Consider the following 19732-nt stretch of genomic DNA (forward strand, 5'->3'; position numbering starts at 1 on the left):
TCGCTGGTAACCCTATAACAAGTTATCAACCAGGAAAAAAAAATCCCAGACTATTTTCTCTTCTTTTTTTTAACCCAGAGGACAATCCTTTTATCATATAGAAACCTGGGAAACATTTATTAGCAAGCACAGAAGGGTGAGTAGATGTTTTCATGTCCACTATTGATATCTCACCAATCCACCTCAATGCCAAAGATTTACTGAAGTCATCTGCTTGTAACAGAAACATCATTCCTAAGGCGTAGTCACCTGTTGTGCACAGCAAGCTTGTTTAAGTTGTTGCCTTGGTACAGCATTGATCTCCGAGGTATGGTGTAACGTGCTCTTTCTGCTTCAAAATGACCCTGCTGGTTATATTGCAACACAGTGCACTCATTTCTCCAGGAAGTCTGTTTAGCAATTGATTGCTCAGTACAGTTTCTTGGACAAGACTTCCTTTATCTCCCATGGAACATTATTCCTCAAAGACCTCAGTGATCAACAGCGTTTCCACCACCTGGAGCTATGTATACAATCCAGCCAATAGTGTGAACGCTCGCAGAATTGGGTTTACGGAAAGATTAAGTGAACTACAATTTAGGCTGAAGTCACATTGTCTTCAGCATGACCTCTATACTGGCAAAAGTGCCATATAGAGTGGCATGGACAGTGGCGTAGGCAGAGGCGTAGTGCCAAGGGGACAGGGGGTGCGTGACGCACTGGGCGGGCACCCTTGTAGAGGTGTTCCGGGGCGGGGCGTTTTGGGGACTTGGAGAGGCACATGGCGCATGTGCACACTAGGAGCACTTCCCCCTCGCTCTGTCCCTGGGCATAGGGGCACTTAGAGTGGTGCAGGGGAGCCGCACGGCTCCACAGCTCTGGATCCCAGAGGAACCCCCATGCCATCACTTCTACGCTGCAGGAGTCCACACTAGTGTTGAGGGGCATTCTGGGGACATTACCAACTTTAGTTGGCTCCCAAAGGAGTTTCGGACTGGGACTGTATTGGAAATACATGCTTATTGGGCAGAGCTTCAAAATAAACAAAACAGAGTCTCAGTTGCTATTATAAAAGAGAAAAACCTTACTAGCTATGATAATAGAAAAAAGGTTACAAAAGATAAATGCTTTCTATCAGTTGCATCCAGCCAGCAGACGTGCTATAAGGCTTACATAGGAGCAGCAGTGGGGTGGGAAGTTAAGAGCTCATGTATCTAATTTGGAGGAACTGGGTTTGATTCCCAGCTCTGCTGCCTGAGCTGTGGAGGCTTATCTGGGGAATTCAGATTAGCCTGTGCATTCCCACACATGCCAGCTGGGTGACCTTGGGCTAGTCACAGCTTCTCGGAGCTCTCTCAGCCCTACCCACCTCACAGGGTGTTTGTTGTGAGGGGGGAAGGGCAAGGAGATTGTAAGCCCCTTTGAGTCTCCTGCAGGAGAGAAAGGGGGGGGATATAAATCCAAACTCCTCCTCCTCCTCCTCCTCCTCCTCCTCCTCCTCGCAATGTCGGAGTAAGCTGACCAATGGCTAATCAACTGGCCTTCTCATTAAGCGATGACCTCAGTATCTACTTAACATACAAACATACAAACAGTTAACTCTTTCCTGACTAAGTTGTGTGACGGACACTTGCCAAATCCCAACAGATTGCCTTCCTCCAATGGTGCAGACTTATGCCACCAAAAAGCTGGTGTAAGTTATAAACTTCCATGGACTTTCCCAGAAGAGAAAGGGATTTCTCCTTCAATCCTGGGGCTCCCATCACCAATTGCCTCTTTGGAGGCAGTACAGCAGCGAAATCTCTGGCCATAGCTCTATTGCCCCCTTCTTTGGATTGGGCTGCCCATTTGAAGTAGCCTTGATGAATAAATAGTTGTTGAAATTTGATACAGAGGAAGAATGAGTGAAAGGACCTATGATAGGATAAAAAATTTGGACATAATACACAAATGGAACAGTGGGAAAATATGTGGCTGAAAGGTCTCAAATTCACATTAAGCTCTTGAGAATTTCTATAAAATGATGTATTTGCATATGTCAGCATAGAAATTAGTTAAAATGTATTTTGAATGCATGCTGGACATGTGAACAACAGGAAGGAATATTTTTTCATTTATGGTAGACATGTAGCAAAGCTAAAAGATTTTTGGAAACAAATTCACTCACTAATTCAAGTACTAATGACTAATGTGCAATATACAATCAAAACCAGGGGCGTAATGCCCATTGGGCAAGGTGGGCAGCTGCCCAGGGCACCACCTTGTGGGGGGACATCAAAATGCAGGGTTCGTTTTTGGGTATTTTTAGTGGTTTTCCATTTTTGGCCTGCAGGGGGCGCAGTTTTTAGGATAGCAGCACCAAAATTTCAGCGTATCATCAGGAGACTGTCCTTATGCCACTCCCCAAGTTTGGTGAGGTTTGGTTCGGGGAGTCCAAAATTATGGACTCCCAAAGGGGGTGCCCCCATTGTTTCCAGTGGGAGCTAATAGGAGATGGGGGCTACAGATTTGAGAGTCCATAACTTTGGCCCCCCTGAACCACACTGCACCAAACCTGGGGGGGTATCATTAGGGAAGCCTCCTGATGAGACCATGAAAGTTTTGAGACTGCCTTCAGTAATGTGCCCCCCCCCCAGCCTGCAACCCCCATGGACAGCAATACAGAAAACTCAATGCAGAACAAAGATTCTTGGGCAAATTTCTGGGATGTTCCTGCAGAGGTGCATTTTTGGACGTATCAGCACCAAAATTCCAGGGTATAATCTGGAGACTGTTGTGATGGCACCCCCCAAGTTTGGTGCAGTTTGGTTCAGAGGGTCCAAAGTTATGGACCCTCAAAAAGGGTAGCCTCCATCTCCTTAGCAAAGAATGGTGGATGGGGCACCCTGATGATACGCTGAACTTTTGCTGCTGATATGTCTAAAAATGCACCCCCTGCAGGCACCAATGTCCTGGTGCAAAAAAATTTGGTTGTGGTGGAGTGGCCGCCCATGGGGGGGGCATCCAACTCAGGTTTTGCCCAGGGCTACAGTTTGCCTCGTTACGCCCCTGATCAAAACCAGAGGGTTTTCTTTTGAGACTAATGGATAAACAGCTAGAAAAGAGTAATGGAACTTTGTTTTTATCTATGATTACGGCAATGAGATTACTGTATACTCAAAAATGAAAAAGTTTGACATTACCTACAATAGAAGAATGATTGGTGAAGTGATGGAATTTACAGAGATGGATACACTTGCTAATTTGATCAAAGAAAAGACAATATCTTAATTTATTATTGATTGAAGACCCCTTATAGACTGGTTGCTGTGGGTTTTCTGGGCTGTGTGGCCGCGGTCTGGTAGATCTTGTCCTTACATTTTTGCCTGCATCTGTGGATGGCATCTTCAGAGGTGTATTACAGAGAGAAGTTTGTTACACACTGTGTCCGGTGAGAAGGGAATGTTTGGTGGGGTATATAGCAAGTTCCACCCAAACACTTACTGATCGGTTCTGGTGGGTTTTCCAGGCTGCGTGGCCATGGTCTGGTGGATACAGAGGTGTATCACAGGGAAAAGTCTGACTTTTCCCTGTGATACACCTCTGAAGATGCCAGCCACAGATGCAGGTGAAATGTTAGGAACAAAATCCACCAGACCATGGCCACACAGCCCCGGAAAACCCACGGGAACCGGTTGAATCCAGCCATGAAAGCCTTCGACAATACTTACTGATCGGTTCCTCACCCTGAGACACGGACAATGTATACTCCACCAAACATTCCCTTCTTGCTGGACACAGTGTGTAACAGTGTGTAACAGACTTCTCTCTGTTTTCTAAGCTAAATAAAATTTTTATTCCTCTCTTTTGATGACCACCACTTTACCTGAAGGCATGCATTTAAGTTGCCCAGAAACCAAAGTCTTTCAGTGTATGAAACTGTATGGCCCCTTCCGCACATGCAGAATAATTCACTTTCAATCCATTTTCAATGTACTTTGCAGCTGTGCGTAGCAAAATCCACTTGCAAACAATTGTGAAAGTGGATTGAAAGTGCATTATTCTGCATGTGTGGAAGGGGCCTTAGTCTTTGGAACTAACTGTAATAGTGATTTGATTCTGGCTCCCCCCTCTTCCCCCCACCCCGTTTTGTTATCCTTGCCAACAGGAAGATTGTCCACAATTATTGGCCATTTGCTAGAGCTAACACAAATTAAAGCAAATTAAATAGGAAGGCTTAGAACAGGGGTCTGCAACATGCGGCTCTCCAGATGTTCATGAACTACAAATCCCATGGCCAATTAGCCATTCTGGCAGGGGCTGATGGGAATTGTAGTCCATGAACATCTGGAGAGCCACAGGTTGCAGACCCCTGGCTTAGAAAGACCCACCACTTCAGATTCTGGAGAATTACCAACCCAGCCAAACCCGACCCTTAATGACATCGGCTCCTCCCTAATTCTGTATGAGGCAGCTTCATCTGTTCTTTCTACACAAAAGGAAAAGCAGAATCTTTACAGTTTACTTGTACAAACATTTACCAGAAAAACTTCTTTCATGAAGATCCTCTTTATATCTGTACTTGAGAATTCAGAAATAGCCAGTAAACATACCAAGAGTAAACAATTCCACAGAAATGTTGATTTCAGAGTGATGGGATTAAATGCTACCCTGACTACTTGACCGTTTTTTGCATTTGTTGAAAGAGTGAACTTGAAAAACAGGAAGATGATGCAGAATAGGAATAACTGGGCCTTATTTTCCTTTATTAATGTATGGATGAACCCCTGCCCCCACCCTAGAGATTACTGAGAAGGCAAGTTTAACAATTGGGAAACACGTGGTTCTATTCACATTAACTGATGCATGCCATACCTGACTTAAACCAACTCTTTATGTTTACTTTGTAGACTGGATCTTCCTTTCCACTTAACCCCTTGAAAGAAAAACTTTCTGTGAAGGATTACTTATAACTAGCAACTTTCAGAGGCGTTTTCCTGGAACGCTGTGTCACAAAAGTCAGTAGCTGGGAATAAATCACACGCACACATGCATAACAAATTGGTCATGATTCCCAGAAGTTGAAAGATTTTCTTCACTGCTAGGTAAGTTCAGGTTACAGGATGCTACTGAATTCTTCCTAAAATGGAATTCGGACAAAGTGAAAATTCCCTCACATTGGATAATTTCCCCCTCCTTACCTATCTATTTATTGGTATATCATATTTTTAAATCTTGCTCTTCCTCCAATGAGCTTAGGGTTAAATATATTCATACATTCACTGCAGAGGTGGGATCCAGCAGGTTCTCACCAGTTCCCGAGAGTGGGTTACTAATTATTTGTGTGTGCCGAGAGGGGGTTACTAATTGGGTCCGCTTTTCCGTTAGAAATTCCATTAGGTCCAAAAATAGAAGGTAGAAAATAGAAGGTAGAAAACGGGATAATAGAAGGTAGAAGGTAGGTCCAAAAATTAGATCCATTAGGTCCAAAAATAGAAGGTAGAAAACAGGATAATTCTCCCTGTTGGGTTGTTTTAAAAACATGTTTTAGTAATATGGTAAAGTTCCTTGTTTAAGGAAAGTATCCTTCTTTTGATTTCTAGAAACAAAATTAAGTATTTGAAAGTATTACGTATTTGACAGGCAGTTAATTAGAGGATAAGTAATTGTTTCTGTTGGCAGTAGACGATAGGACTTGCTATAATGAGTTTAAATTATGGACAGAAAGATACCAGCTGGAAATTAGGAACTTTTTTTTACAGTAAGAGTTTTTTACAGTAACAGAGAAATTGTCAATGCCCTACCCCCAGAATGCCCGGCCACGTCCCTGTCGTGCCCCCCCCCCCAGTCCCATTGGCGCTACGCCACTGCTTGAATCCCACCACCATGGGAACCTGTTACTAAAATTTTTGGATTCCACCACTGATTCACTGTATGTATCATACTGAATCACCCCATTGGTTCATAAAGGTCAGTACATACAGCGATAAAGAGGGACAGACAGACTTAAAGATCTCACCCGGCATTTATCTCTGGATAACTTGATGCAAGGTTGCCCTGGCAGCGTATCTGTATTTTCTGAAAGTCAGTAGCATGAGGAATGTGTTTACCCTTGCTAGAAGTAATTCCTTGCCTTCTTCTATTTTGGAGGGAAGGTTTAAGAAAATTCTGTATGAAAAGAGGTTTTGTGCCTGTCCTTTAAAGGAAATTGACACAATCAGACACATTTTTCCATTGTCCTTTTTATCAACAGATTTCTAATGAAGCTATAGCCGTCTGCTGTCCAGATTGTCTGGAAGGAATATCAAGTATAAATTGGATCATTTGCTACTGGGCCGAGACTATAGAATCACAGACATTGTAGCCTGGTTCACCACACACTCCTATGCAAATACAGGAGAAACTGGGTGGCAGACAGATTCTAGGGAGCGGCGCTCTATTTATGCATTCAGTCAAATGCTATAGATTTTACATTTATTTTTCAAAATGGAGAGAATGTTATGATTTTTCCCCCCTGGTCTTAAAATCTGAGAGACTGTTTGGTTTACATATTATTCAGTTGAGCTCAGGTAAGAATGTATATACTGTACTGTTCCGGCTCTGTATAATGCTGTGTAATGATTTTACCATAGAGTTTCCGATGATTACTAGAGATGCCTTTGTAATTTCCATTCTTTTACCAGAAGTAAGATAGTGCAGCATGCTTTTTATTATTAGGGTTTGTCTGCACCGGGTACAATGGAGGGGAATCTGATAGGTTCACTCTTCCTTCCTCCCATTAAGAGACTCACAGTGTAATGACAGTGCTCTCTGAGGAAGGTAATTTTTGTTTCCCAGGAATGTAAAATCATTCCGTACACACATGCGAAAGAACCAACCAGATTTTGCCTGTATGTTATTTTTATTTTGCTAATGGTAGGGTTGACAGAAGTGTCTGGCAACCAGTGAGAGAATTGTGGGCATATCATGGGGGGTCCTGCAGTTTTACTTCTGGTAAAAGAATAGAAATTACACAAGGCATCTCTAGTAATCATTGGAAACTATGGTAAAATCATAGAATTTCCAACAATAAAACTACAGAAGAGTTTCTAGCGATCCCTACAGCTCTCCTTTATCTCTTTTGGTAAGAACTTCCGGCAAGAATATGAAGTTGTATTTAAAAAATATCCCACAATGGGCAAAGGAAACTGTGAGCAGGGAATCTCCTATCCCGACCAGGGGCTTAGCAGCTCTGGTAAATATATCTTACGTTTTGAGCCCTTGCAGCTTGTGTTGTTAGCTGCCTTGAGTCGAAGAAATAAATTAGGATATACATATGTATAAATAATACCAATCCTTGTACCTACAGACAACAAAAATAAAGTTCTTTGCTGTCTGCCTGCTGCCACCTTTTTCGAAAACTAAACCATCTCCTTTTGATACGGTAAACATTCAAAATAAAGAAGCACAGGCTTTTCCTGGCAACTGTTTTCATTTACGCTGCAAAGTCTTGCCAATTTTAATCACTCAAACACAGACAAAAAGTTATCCCCCTTTTCCTTGCATGCCTGCTCATTTTAGGCTTGAAAGTGAGGCTGACTGGCCATTACAAGCCCCTCCAAACTTTGCTTGGAATTCAACCCTTACGGAACCACAATGCTTTAAAAAACACAGAACAAACAACAACACCCCCCCCCTCTAATATGGTCTTTAAATAGCTTGATGTATTTAAATGGCTTAACGGTTTGAGAAACATTTAAGGAAGGGGCATCGGTTGTCAAATTAGTTGCAGAAAAGATGACAGTTTCTGTAGACATGTTTGAACAACATCAGAGACATTTCAGTGCCAAGCAAATTAAGATCTTGCTTTACACCAGAGCTGTAGTGAGAGGGAATTACGCCCGGCGCACGTGTGTGCCCTGGGCCCCTGCCACACCCCCATCCCCTGGGCGCTACGCCACTGCTTTACATTCCCAATGAGTTAGCAGCTCACAGGCAGAGTAGGATCTCTTTGTACTTTTCAGGGGGTAAAAAATCAGAAAAAAATGGAAGAACTACCTTTGTGAACACTACACTATGCGCAGTTTAATTTGTTAGTATATCTCTAGTTATCTTGCATGCTATATTCTAAATGTGAAAAGAACTGCAATATTATTGTTGCTATCTCTAATCTCCAGTCATATACTCCGCTGCAAACTACTTTTACTAACATGGTTCTCTCACAGTTATCCAAGAGCATAATTAGATTTGTGAAAACTACAAACAAATGGATCAGCAAAATAAGGAAAAGGTTTTATTTAGTTTTTTCCCCTTGGTTATCATGATCATTTTTGTTTTGTAGATGCAAAGGTCTGATATATTCTGCAAGGGCATCTAACCTGTTTTCCAACTGTTCAGTTCTTGCATCATAGTATCTCTTATCTTTTTCCTCCTAAAGACAAATTTTCTTAACATGTAGGGTTATTAACCCTACCTTATATTTCTTACTGCGACCTCATGTACATTGGTTATAGAGATAAAGAAAACTTCCTAGTCTCAACATAACTATATATTCTGGGGCCAAATAATGTTTTGTAAACTGAAAAGCAAGCGTAAGTAGGTATACTCAGAAGTAAATTCTATTTTATTCACTGGGGCTTACGTCAGGGGGATGCTATCTGGGTGATTGAGATACATTCCTGGAACCATGCAACTGCTTAAAATAACGAATTGCTGCTGCTAGAAAGATATATGTAACCAGCCTGTTATATGTATCCACTGCCATCTGCGCATTGTTTCCTTGATCTTTACTTTTTGGCTTCACACGCTTTGTAGACAACTAGGCTTCCCTTGATACTCCTGTCCCATGGGGACTGTGTTACCTCCGTTATCTTGTAGGGTAGGAAGCCAGGTGACTCTCTCTATAGGGAATAAAGGGGACTGTGAATGCCAGTTTTGTCAAAACTGGCTTTGCCAAGTGTGGTGTGTCGATGCCTATTAAATAAACGCTACTGATAAATACTTCAGAGTTCATTTATTGGCTTAGGCTTGCAAGTCCTAACAGCTTACTTCTAGCAAAGTGTTCACAGGACTATAGTCTGAGTCATGCCTCTTCTTACCCAAAGTTAGAAATTCTCTGTGGTAATTTTCTTATTAAATTTTCCTTTGGACTCAAATCTTCAGGTGTTTAAAAGAGTTCTTGCCTTTCTCATTAACAACCATCTTCCTCACCAGTTTTGAGTTTTATGTACTATAAAAAGCAGAACCCTTTAGGGATATTGTACGTTGTTCTTAGAATTATAATCTTGTTTTGCCACAAAACTCCACCTGTACATAATTAACTGATCCTGGCTTTGCATAGTTACAGTTCCTACATTTTGTTGCATTCTTCCAGATTAGTCTTTGACTTTGCTAGATATAATACTAACTGCCATTTTACTAATGGTCCTACACATTTGACTAATACACATTTTCCTAACACACATTTGAATGCCATTTATCAGTTTAGCCTTCATATAAGAGCAAATTTACACTGTAAGAAATTTTCTTCCATCAAATTTTCTCCCCACTTTTTTTTCTGGAATTCTTCTGAAAATCAATTAAGGTGCTGCTAGACCCGAATGCTGCTCTTCTTCTTCATGCATTACAACTCACCTGAAAATCTGAAATCAAGTTATTTTCTCAGAGTTTTCAAAGTTGTCATTTAAGTCATTCAATCATACAGTATTATTTTCAATGAAGTATTTCAAACCCCTTTATTTCTATTTCACTATTAGTCACCTTTCCCTACATTTCACTATAATCTTCTGATACTCGAATACTCTAAAAGTTTTATTTATCTTCAAAGGACAGGTAAGTTCTCCACCCCGTCCCCAGTTCTCCAATTACAGTTTTCACTTCTGTGTTGACTTTCAACAAATACCACATGTTCATTTTCTTAAAGCACCCTAGCTCATTTCAAGAAATCGCTTGAAAGTCGTCTTGCCCCCAGCTTTTTACCGGTCTTCAAAGCCTTTTAAAAAAACATAAACCCTCTAACTCCATTTTATTTGTACACAGGTTGTTCTTTGTTTACTCTCTACCTTTTGTGTGTCAACGACTTTTAACATTTCACTACTGAAATTCAGCAGTTGGCAAAAGCGCCACAAATTGGCCAGAGAACTCCTTCTGTAGCACAGGTTTATTTCTGTCTTGCCTGCGGAATAATCTCTTCATTTGGCTTAAGGAACCATAATAAAAAAGTTGGTATAACAGAGCCCCAATGAAGGTTAATGAAACCCAGTCCCCTAGTTTACCATGGAGGTAGCTGATCAGAAAATGGCTGGGAGATAACTAGAATGGTGTTGGTGGAGAAATACTGAATCTGACAGGACTTGCTATAGATGACGTTGTAAAACCTGGGAAGGAGCGGTGAAGCAAAGGAAGATAACTTCTTTATTAGTTGTTGTGGTTTTTCCGGGCTGTATGGCCATGGCCTGGTAGATCTTGTTCCTAACATTTCGCCTGCATCTGTGGCTGGCATCGTCAGAGGTGTATCACAGAGAGAAGTCTGTGCAGGTGAAACGTTTAGGAACAAGATCTACGAGACCATGGCCACACAGCCCGGAAAACCCACAACAACCAGTTGAATCTGGCAGTGAAAGCCTTCAACAATACATGACTTCTCTAGTTCATTTTCATCATCCCAATTGGTTTTTACTACTGCGTACAGTTTGCTGCAAACAGGATCCTAGCATGCAATTTCTGCGTTCCTTACAGTGTAGTCCTGAAGAGAGTTACTCCACCCTCTGCTCACTCATAGCAGTGGGCTTAGACTGGCGTAACTCTGCATAGGATCGCACCTTTTACTATGTCAGGTGAATTCCTACACTTCGATTCCATTCTTTCTGGTGGTTCCAGACTCCTAAAATAAGGGTCTCCAGGGGGTGGGAGCAGGATGGTCCCCTGAAGATTTTGGGGACGGAGCCTGGAGAGGACAAGGTCACCGAGTCCACCCTTCAAAGCACCCACTGTCTCCAGGGGAGCGGATCTCCATAGTCTGGGGAGGAGCTGCGATTCCGAGGGGGCTGCCCACGTGCCACCTGGGGGCTGGCATCTCTGCCTAAGATCCTCCTGGGTGGGTGCCCGAATGGCCCATTTTGTGGGCTGTGCGGGGCTCACGGGGTTTGATCTTGCCTGGAGTCCCTGTGAGAAAGGGGGGGGGGGGCGGGCGCTATCAGTGAAATGAAGCCATGAAACCGGGGCTTTTCAGCCTGGCGCCCGCCGCTCCCAGCCAGACCCCCCCTGCCACCAATACCTTCCTCGGACTCCGGCAGGTGGGCTTTTCAACGAGGACAGCGCAAAGCTGCAGGTGGTGGCCCGTACAGGTGAGCGCCCCGCGTCCCCCCCCCGCTCCTTCCCACCCCGGACCCCTCCTCCTCCTCCTCCTCCTCCTCCTCCTCCCTCCTCCTCCTCGGCCGCCCCTACCGCCAGAAGCACCAGGGGCGCCCACGGGCACCAGCCGCTCCGCCTCCCCGCGCGCATCGCTCCTGGCCGGCCCCTTTGGCCAAACGCGGCTCTTTAAGGCCGAGCGCTGCGCGGAGCAGGAGGAGGTGGAGCGCCGAAGCTCAGCCCCGCCAGCAGCGCCCCGGGGCCACGGGGAGGAGGCCCCGCCTGGGAGCCGAGCGAGCCCTCCCTCTTGCCCGGTGGGGCACGCAAGGCTCCGGCTGTAGCTGGGGGAGAGACCCCGCGGGCAGTTGAGTCTGGGAGGGATCCGCCTAGATCCTGACCCGGGGCCCCGAATCAGGGAGCCCGGCCCTGCTCGGGGGCTGGCTGTCCCCAAGTGTCGCCCCCTCCCCAGCCACCGCTCTAGCCCCTCGATCGAGGGAGCTCCCTTCCCCTCGAGGGTTTGTTTCTGATCCCTGCGCAGGAGGGATCTGCATTGGAAAGGACCTTTTCTTCAGCAGGGGTTGGATTCCTGCTTGCTGGGGAGTGGGGCGTTTTGGAAAGGGCTGGGAAAGAATTGGAGAATGTGGGGGGGGGACTGGATTTCGGGATTGGGGGGTGGGTGGGTCAGCAGCGCAAAACCTCAGGAACTGCCCAGCCCTCCTCAAGAACAACTGTTCTAATAAGAGCTCCTCTGATCACGTACAGAGGGCCTTTCCCTTCTCCCAACGCTAAGCCATTGACATCTACCTGGCAGAGGCACGCATTTAGATTTAAAGAGTGGAGGCTTCTCAGTTAGGCGCCCTCCCAACAATTCAATTAAAAAAGGGAAGGGAAGCCTGTAATGCCATCTGGGGTTGCCACTTTTCATAGCAGCTTCATGGGCTGAAACCATGGACACACACAAACCTTCATTGGCATTGAATAAAGACATAGAATAAAGACATAGAATAAAGGAGGAGCAGCAGTGGCGTAGGAGGTTAAGAGCTCGTGTATCTAATTTGGAGGAACCTTGATTCCCAACTCTGCCGCCTGAGCTGTGGAGGCTTATCTGGGGAATTCAGATTAGTCCGTACACTCCCACACACGCCAGCTGGGTGACCTTGGGCTAGTCACAGCTTCTCGGAGCTCTCTCAGCCCCACCCACCTCACAGGGTGTTTGTTGTGAGGGAGGAAGGGCAAGGAGATTGTAAGCCCCTTTGAGTCTCCTGCAGGAGAGAAAGGGGGGATATAAATCCAAACTCCTCCTCCTCCGCCTCCTCCGCCTCCTCCTCCTCCTCCTCTTCTTCTTCTTCTTCGTCTTCTTCGTCTTCTTCTTCTTCTTCTTCTTCTTCTTCTTCTTCTTCTTCTTCTTCTTCTTCTTCTTCTTCTTCTTCTTCTTCTTCTTCTTCTATATCGTAGCAAATTTTTAAAAGGGGACGCTAATAGTAGAAAAGGAAGTAGACTCTAATAACAGGGAGATATGAATATTCCTATTAGGTTTCTTATGACATACTTTGATGCCGCAACTCAGCATTTTTGCCGCATTCTCAGTTATGCCAGCCTACACTTATTCAGTAAAGAAGAGCTAGGAGAGTGTCAGAAGTGTTTAGCTTGTTTGTCAAAATAGGACTTACATATTTAACACACATATCTGTGTGAAAGGAACAATGTAAAATAGTTTCGATGCAGTTTTCCCCACAGGGGAAAGCCTGACTAAGTATCACATTTTCAGAAATCTTCCTTGTAAAATGACAGATGGGATAACATTAAATCTAGCCAGAGAGAAGGCTCTCCATTGCTGTGGTTTATGTATGTAATAAAAATAAGTTGCATGTGGAATCCCCAAGCGCAAAGGAGAGTAAGACCTATTAGTGGTACTACTAAGATTTTGAAATTCTATCTCTGAGAATGTTCATTTTATCATTTGGAGTGCTTCTGATGCCAACAGCATGAATAATGAGTCCAGAGAAAGGCCAACAATTTTGATGTTTTTCTCAAAATAAGTTAATCGATTAGAAGATTGGATTTCTAAGGGCATGTTACATAAGAGAGAGGAGGGATCAGGCTTAAAATGTATGCATAATGTATTGTTGAAGGCTTTCACGGCCGGAATCACTGGGGTGCTGTGTGGTTTCCCGGCTGTATGGCCGTGTTCTAGCAGCATTCTCTCCTGATGTTTCGCCTGCATCTGTGGCTGGCATCTTCAAAGGATCTGACAGAGGGCCTCACCTTTTGACCTCACAGTATATATACTCCACTTGCTTTCCATTCCTACTATCAGATCCTCTGAAGATGCCAGCCACAGATGCAGGCGAAACGTCAGGAGAGAATGCTGCTAGAACACGGCCATACAGCCCGGAAACCACACAGCACCCAATGTATGCATAGCCAATAATAGTAATAAACCACACCCTCTTTAAAGAAAATCCGTGTCCATTTTCCAGGCAAAGAGCTGCATATGGAACACAATGAGGCATGCCCATAATTTTACGAAGAAATTTGGATTAGATGGCGGTGGTAGCTAAAGATAGCTGAAGAACTGGTTCCTGCAGGTGATAGCTAAAGAACTGGTTCCTGCTACGTTTTGTGCGAACTCCCGATAAATTGTCCAGATTTATATGGGAAATAAATTCCAAAGTATTTGAGATATTTTACCTGCTCTGTCATATTGCCGTTAATTTCCCACCTATATGGTTTCCAAGATCTCAAAAAAAGAGAGAACTTTAGGTTTCATGTAATTCAATTCATTTGTTGCACAGAAGATGACTGTAGGATCGCATCATCAGCATATAAAATAATAGGAACATAAATGGAACTAAGATTAGAGACAAACACCAATACAGGTGAACTGGCAAGCCCAGTATTCCTAAATTTCTGCTGCTACTCCAAATACACAATGTGATAGATTGTTCATTAAGCAGGAGATCCCATTGTGTTCCGAAACTTTCCTCCCAAGTTAGTGTGTAGGAGAAAGGGCCCTCAGAGCATGAGACAAGCATCTTATACAAAAGGAAATTGTTGTACCAGAGGGAGGGACTCAGGACCAAAGCCAGGGTGGTGGGGTTAAGAACAGGTGGACACTAATCTGGAAAACTGGGTTTGATTCCCCACTCTTCCACCTGAGTGGTGGACCTCATCTGGTGAACTGGATTTCTCCCCACTCCTACGCATGAAGCCAGGACCAGTTGAGAGACTGGCAATCAGAGAAGCAAAGCCTGCTTTGATCTGAACAAAGGACTGACCATTTTCACTATTCCTAAAAAAAGGGTGTGTGTGGGGGGAGGGGGAGAGAAACAAACCCTGTGCCCTTAACAGTAGTTCGATTGGCTAATTATGCTTTACTTCGAGTACTTCTTGGCCTCCTCCCCTTTCTGCTCTTATTTCCCACATTTCTCGCTCAATCCATACTCCCTCACCAACTCCTGCTGCTTGCTCTTCCTGCCCTGAGGGTGGGGGGAGGGATGGGGGGTAGGTAGCCAAATGCCCCCCAAATGACCTAGGTGAGTGGGGTCTGGGTTGTGAGACTTCCCTTGCCCCCCCCCCCAAGATACAGTCATGGAGTCCTACAAGTGGGGCATCAAACTTGGTTCTCTAGATTAGAGTCCATCACATTTAACCTTCACACCACACATGCTCTAAACATTAGGAAGAACTTCCTGACAGGAAGGGCTGTTCAACAGTGGGATACGGTGCTACAGAAGGTGGAGTCTTTTTCCACTGGAAGTTTTCAAACAGGCTGGAAGACTATTCTGCCAGGAGTGCTTTGACTGTGTGTTTCTGCATGGCAGGGAACTGGGCTGGATGGCCCTTGTGGTCCCTTGCAACTCTACGATTCTACGAAAGCTGAGTGCACACTGATCTTTGCTTTCCCTGCAAAGAGAGACAAAAGATTGCACTTCAACAGGATTCAGAAACGGTACGGAAAGCAGACCTGAGAGCATGGTGACTTCTGAAGATGGGAAATATGTGCATAGCTGATAATCCAACCCAAAGAGAATGTATGTTGAACATGAAGGAGACCAGAGGTGGGATTCAGCAGGTTCTCACCAGTTCCCTAGTGTGGGTTACTAATTATTTGTGTGTGCCGAGAGGGGGTTACTAATTGGGTCTGCTTTTCTGTTAGAAATTTCATTAGGTCCAAAAATCATAAAGTCCCGTTGTTTCCTATGTGGCTGGTTAGCGAAGGTAGAAAACGGGATAATTCTCCCTGTTGGGCTGTTTTAAAAACATGTTTTAAAAATATGGTAAAGTTCCTTGTTTAAGAAAAGTATCCTTCTTTTGATTTCTAGAAACAAAATTAAGTATTTGAAAGTATTAAGTATTTGACAGGCAGTCAATTAGAGGAGAAGTAGTTGTTTCTGTTGGCAGTAGACGATAGGACTTGCTAGAATGAGTTTAAATTATGGACAGAAAGATACCAGCTGGAAATTAGGAACTTTTTTTAACAGTAAGAGTTTTTTACAGTAACAGAGAAATTATTAATGCCCCACCCCCGAAATGCCCCGTTGGTGCCCCGCCCAGCCCCATTGGCGCTACTCCACTGTTTGAATCCCACCACCATGGGAACCTGTTACTAAAATTTTTGGATCCCACCACTGAAGGAGACCACAAGTAAATGGCCAAAGAGACAATGGCCACCTAGCAGTTTCAATAGTTGAAGGTTTTGTGGGGAGGGGCTAAGGATCAGTGGAAGAGCAACTGCTTGGAATGCAGAGGGTCCCAGGTTTATTCTCCGCCATCTCCGGTTAAAAGGACCAAATAGTAAACGATGTGGAGACCTTGAAGAGTTACTGCCAACCTGAGTTGACAGCACTAACTTAGATGGACTAATGGCCTTTCAAGTTTATTTATCAATGTGTCCACCTACATGGAGAGAGCACAGGATGCATAACGCTGGCAGTGAGAACAGCTGCTAGATCATTTTTAACTGGAGGTGCCAATAAAGATTATGCTGGGATTGTTTCTGTTTTTCAAGGTCTGCTTGAAGGGGAAAATGTTTTGCTTCCCCTACTCCTTGTGTGGGTTCGCTTGGGTGGGCTCCCCATCTTTAACTGAATTCTTTTTATTTAGAGCTTCCCAAGTACCCCCTGGTTTGCGCACTGGGAATAATGTTGACTGCGGTAAAGGGCGGGGAATAAATGTAAGTGAATAGAATAGAATAGATTCATTGTTAATCAATATTAACCAGTCATTAAAAATTAATCAATTTAAATGCCTAAATGTCCCTGCATATTAGTCATTTTTCCTGTTCTGTAAGATTTTTAACTGTTTAAATTTTGGCACAAGATTATGGTCAAGGCAGCTAAGAGAAGTTCTAGGGTAAGGAAGCGTTGTTGCATGAAATGTAAATTATCTGTCAGTCTGAATAGCGCAGAAGACATAGGCCAGTGGTGGCAAACCTTTGGCACTCCAGATGTTATGGATTACAATTCCCATTAGCCCCTGCCAGAATGGTGAATTGGTCATGCTGGCAGGGGCTGATGGGAATTGTAGTCCATAACATCTGAAGTGCCAAAGGTTCGCCACCACGGACATAGGCCTTTTCTGAATCCTGTCTGTTGTAGTGGTTAATAGCAGGTGGATTCTAATCTGGAGAACTGGGTTTGATTCCCCACTTCTCCAACTGAGTGATGGAGGCTTATCTGGTGAACCAGATGTGTTCCCGCCCTCCTACATTCCTGCTGGGTGACCTTGGGCTAGTCACAGTTCTCTTAGGACCCTCTCAGCCCCACCTACCTCACAAGGTGTCTGTTGTGGGGAGAGGAAGGGAAAGGAGCTTGGAAGCCACCTTGAGTTTCCTTACGGGAGAGAAAGGTGGGTTAATAAATCCAAACTCTTCTTCTTTTGAAAGACTTATGGCCTGCCCATCCCTCCTTGTGTGTTTTAGCCTGAGTTCTTTTCAAGGACGAGTTCATGGTCTGCTCAGATTTCCACCGGCGCTGGTTAGAAGAGCCAGTCCTAACTTGCACAACATCACTGCCATTGATAAAATCTCTCTTTCTTCCCCAAGTGAGAAAAATCAATAGCGGGATAATCTGACCTTGCACAAGGGCTGCTTTCTTGACGAAATGGAGGAGGTGAAAGATGAGCTTTACATAGAATCTCAGGGTGGTTCCACGCTAGGCAAACCTTGTGCGATTCTCACCCTTTGTACACACATTCCCACCCAGATGACATTTTCATCAATCTATATTTTCTCATTCATTTCTATTTTTCCCCCAGGTGTTTATTTGTTGCTTCCCCCCACCTTTAGGAGGGGAACGAATAGGAGCGCAATCTCTATGCGGTCTGGGTGTTCATTGTGTTACTATTTCACCATGTTCTTCAGATAGGGGTTTGGTGCACATGGCCTGGGGGCACCATCACAATTGTTGGTGCACAGTGACATATGGGAGGAGACGGCTTTTCACCTATTTGGGTTCCAAATGGAGGTCATGAAGGCCTTTAGAAGTCACGAAGGCCTTTAGAAATCATAACCAGAATTGAGCCTGGAGACAAAATGGCTTCCAATTTAGCTGTTTCAAAGTAGGCAACATGTGATCCAAGTCCCTGACTGCCACATTCTGAACCAGTTATTCTTTCTGGACTGTCTTCAAGGGCAGCCCCATGTACAGTTGCAGTAATCCAACAGTGAGGGTCCAGAAGCATGGATCAGTGTGCCAGATAATGAGGAAGTTGAGTGATCAAATGCACGTGAAAGAAGGCTCTTCTGGCCACCACGTCAGCCTGTTTTTCAAACATGAAGGCAGGGCTTCCAAGCTCTTAACCTGCTTGTTACCCGAACAATAACTAGAGAGAAAGAATGAGGGTTTAAAGGATCTCCAGAAAGGTAAACAACGGGTCTTTTGCCCATGTATGCAGAGGTTTGTGATAGCCAGTGTGGTGTAGGTTTAAGGTGTCGGACTAGGATCTGGTTAACCCAGTTTCAAATCCCGACTCCGCCATGGAAACTTGACGGGTGACCTTGGGTCAGTCACACACCCTCAGCCTTGGCTAGTATTTGGATGGGAGACTTCCAAGGAATGCCAGGGGTGAGACGTGGAGGTTTCCTGCCTTGAAAGACCTACGGGGTCACCAGAAGCCCACTGTGACTTGATAGCCAAAAGGAGAGTTTTATTCCAAAGCAATATTCCCAAAGAACAAGGGACAGGGCCCAATCATTTCAAAGAAAGATCTATGTAGTAACAATCAAACACAAACCTAAAAGACAAACCAAAACAACAAACTCTGAAGACCGTGGAGAAAGCACTCTCTCTGTCCCAATAGACACTCACCCACACACTACAAGGTCACCCGCCACCTGCACAACCCCCCAACAAACTTTTTCCTCCTCTGAATGGCGCTGGCTGGCAACATACTGAGGGAGGGGTTAAGGCCAGGGGCCAGCACCATTCAGAGGAGGAAAAGGTTTGATAGGGATATTGTTTGTGGGGGCAATGGTGTGGCAGTGTGGGGAGCTGGGGGAGTCCAGTGGGGGGTAAGGAATTCAGTTGTGGGGGTGGGGGAGTTCACCAACAGGGGCCGGGCGCCATTTTGTGGTGGTATGCCATTGTAGGTCGATCGGATATTGCTCTGACTTGATCAATTACTGGTTTGGATTAGTGATTCTTGAGTGCTGGCTCACTGTCTACAACTGAGGGCCTTTCCCCACTTACCTTAAGCCCCGCGCTACTCTCCTCAAGTAGCATGGGGTCCCCCGGCACTCCCCGCGACAGGGGCGGCGACAGTGCAGCCGCCCCGATGCTGCTGCGGTCGCGCCCCCTCAGCGCATGGCATCCCTGGCGCTGGAGAAAACGGCGCCTTTTGATGACCCCGCGGTCATGGGGACGCCCAGGCGCGCGCCAGGGATGCTGTGCACTGAGAGCAGTGCGCGGCATAGGGGGGATCCTGGTGAGTGGGGAAACGCCCTGAAAGTGGTCCATATTTCCTTGATTATGAATCCCTCAGAACATGGGATATGATTCCACTAGCCATGCCTCTGTGCTTTGTGCATTTTAATAATGTAAATGCTTTATGCGTTTTAATAAAGTCCTGCCTCCATGATGGAATTTACTTTGGGCATGGAAGACCAGGCTCACTCTTGTATTTTCACTATACTTGGGTTTTCAAAGGGGTGCCCTTCAGAACAAATAAGAGGAGACTGAGAATCAGATTTGAATGGAGCAGCAGTGGCGTAGGAGGTTAAGAGCTTGTGTATCTAATCTGGAGGAATGGGGTTTGATTCCCAGCTCTGCCTCCTGAGCTGTAGAGGCTTATCTGGGGAATTCAGATTAGCCTGTGCACCCCCACACACGCCAGCTGGGTGACCTTGGGCTAGTCACAGCTTCTCGGAGCTCTCTCAACCCCACCCACCTCACAGGGTGTTTGTTGTGAAAGAGGAAGGGAAAGGAGTTTGTAAGCCCCTTTGAGT

At 44.9% G+C, this 19732-nt stretch overlaps 1 protein-coding gene across 1 annotated transcript in view; it reads right to left on the reverse strand.

Moving 5' to 3' along the window:
* Positions 1-11464, reverse strand: part of CDH26 (cadherin 26) — a 37835-nt gene extending 26371 nt beyond the window's left edge. The window contains exon 1 of the mRNA XM_048497909.1: positions 11383-11464. Coding sequence (XP_048353866.1) covers positions 11383-11439 — 57 coding nt within the window. The 5' untranslated portion in view covers positions 11440-11464. The remainder of the gene's footprint in view (positions 1-11382) is intronic.
* Positions 11465-19732: the final 8268 nt, after the last annotated feature.

This window comes from Sphaerodactylus townsendi, linkage group LG05, assembly GCF_021028975.2.
Source record: "Sphaerodactylus townsendi isolate TG3544 linkage group LG05, MPM_Stown_v2.3, whole genome shotgun sequence".
NCBI classification, from domain to species: Eukaryota; Metazoa; Chordata; class Lepidosauria; order Squamata; family Sphaerodactylidae; genus Sphaerodactylus; species Sphaerodactylus townsendi.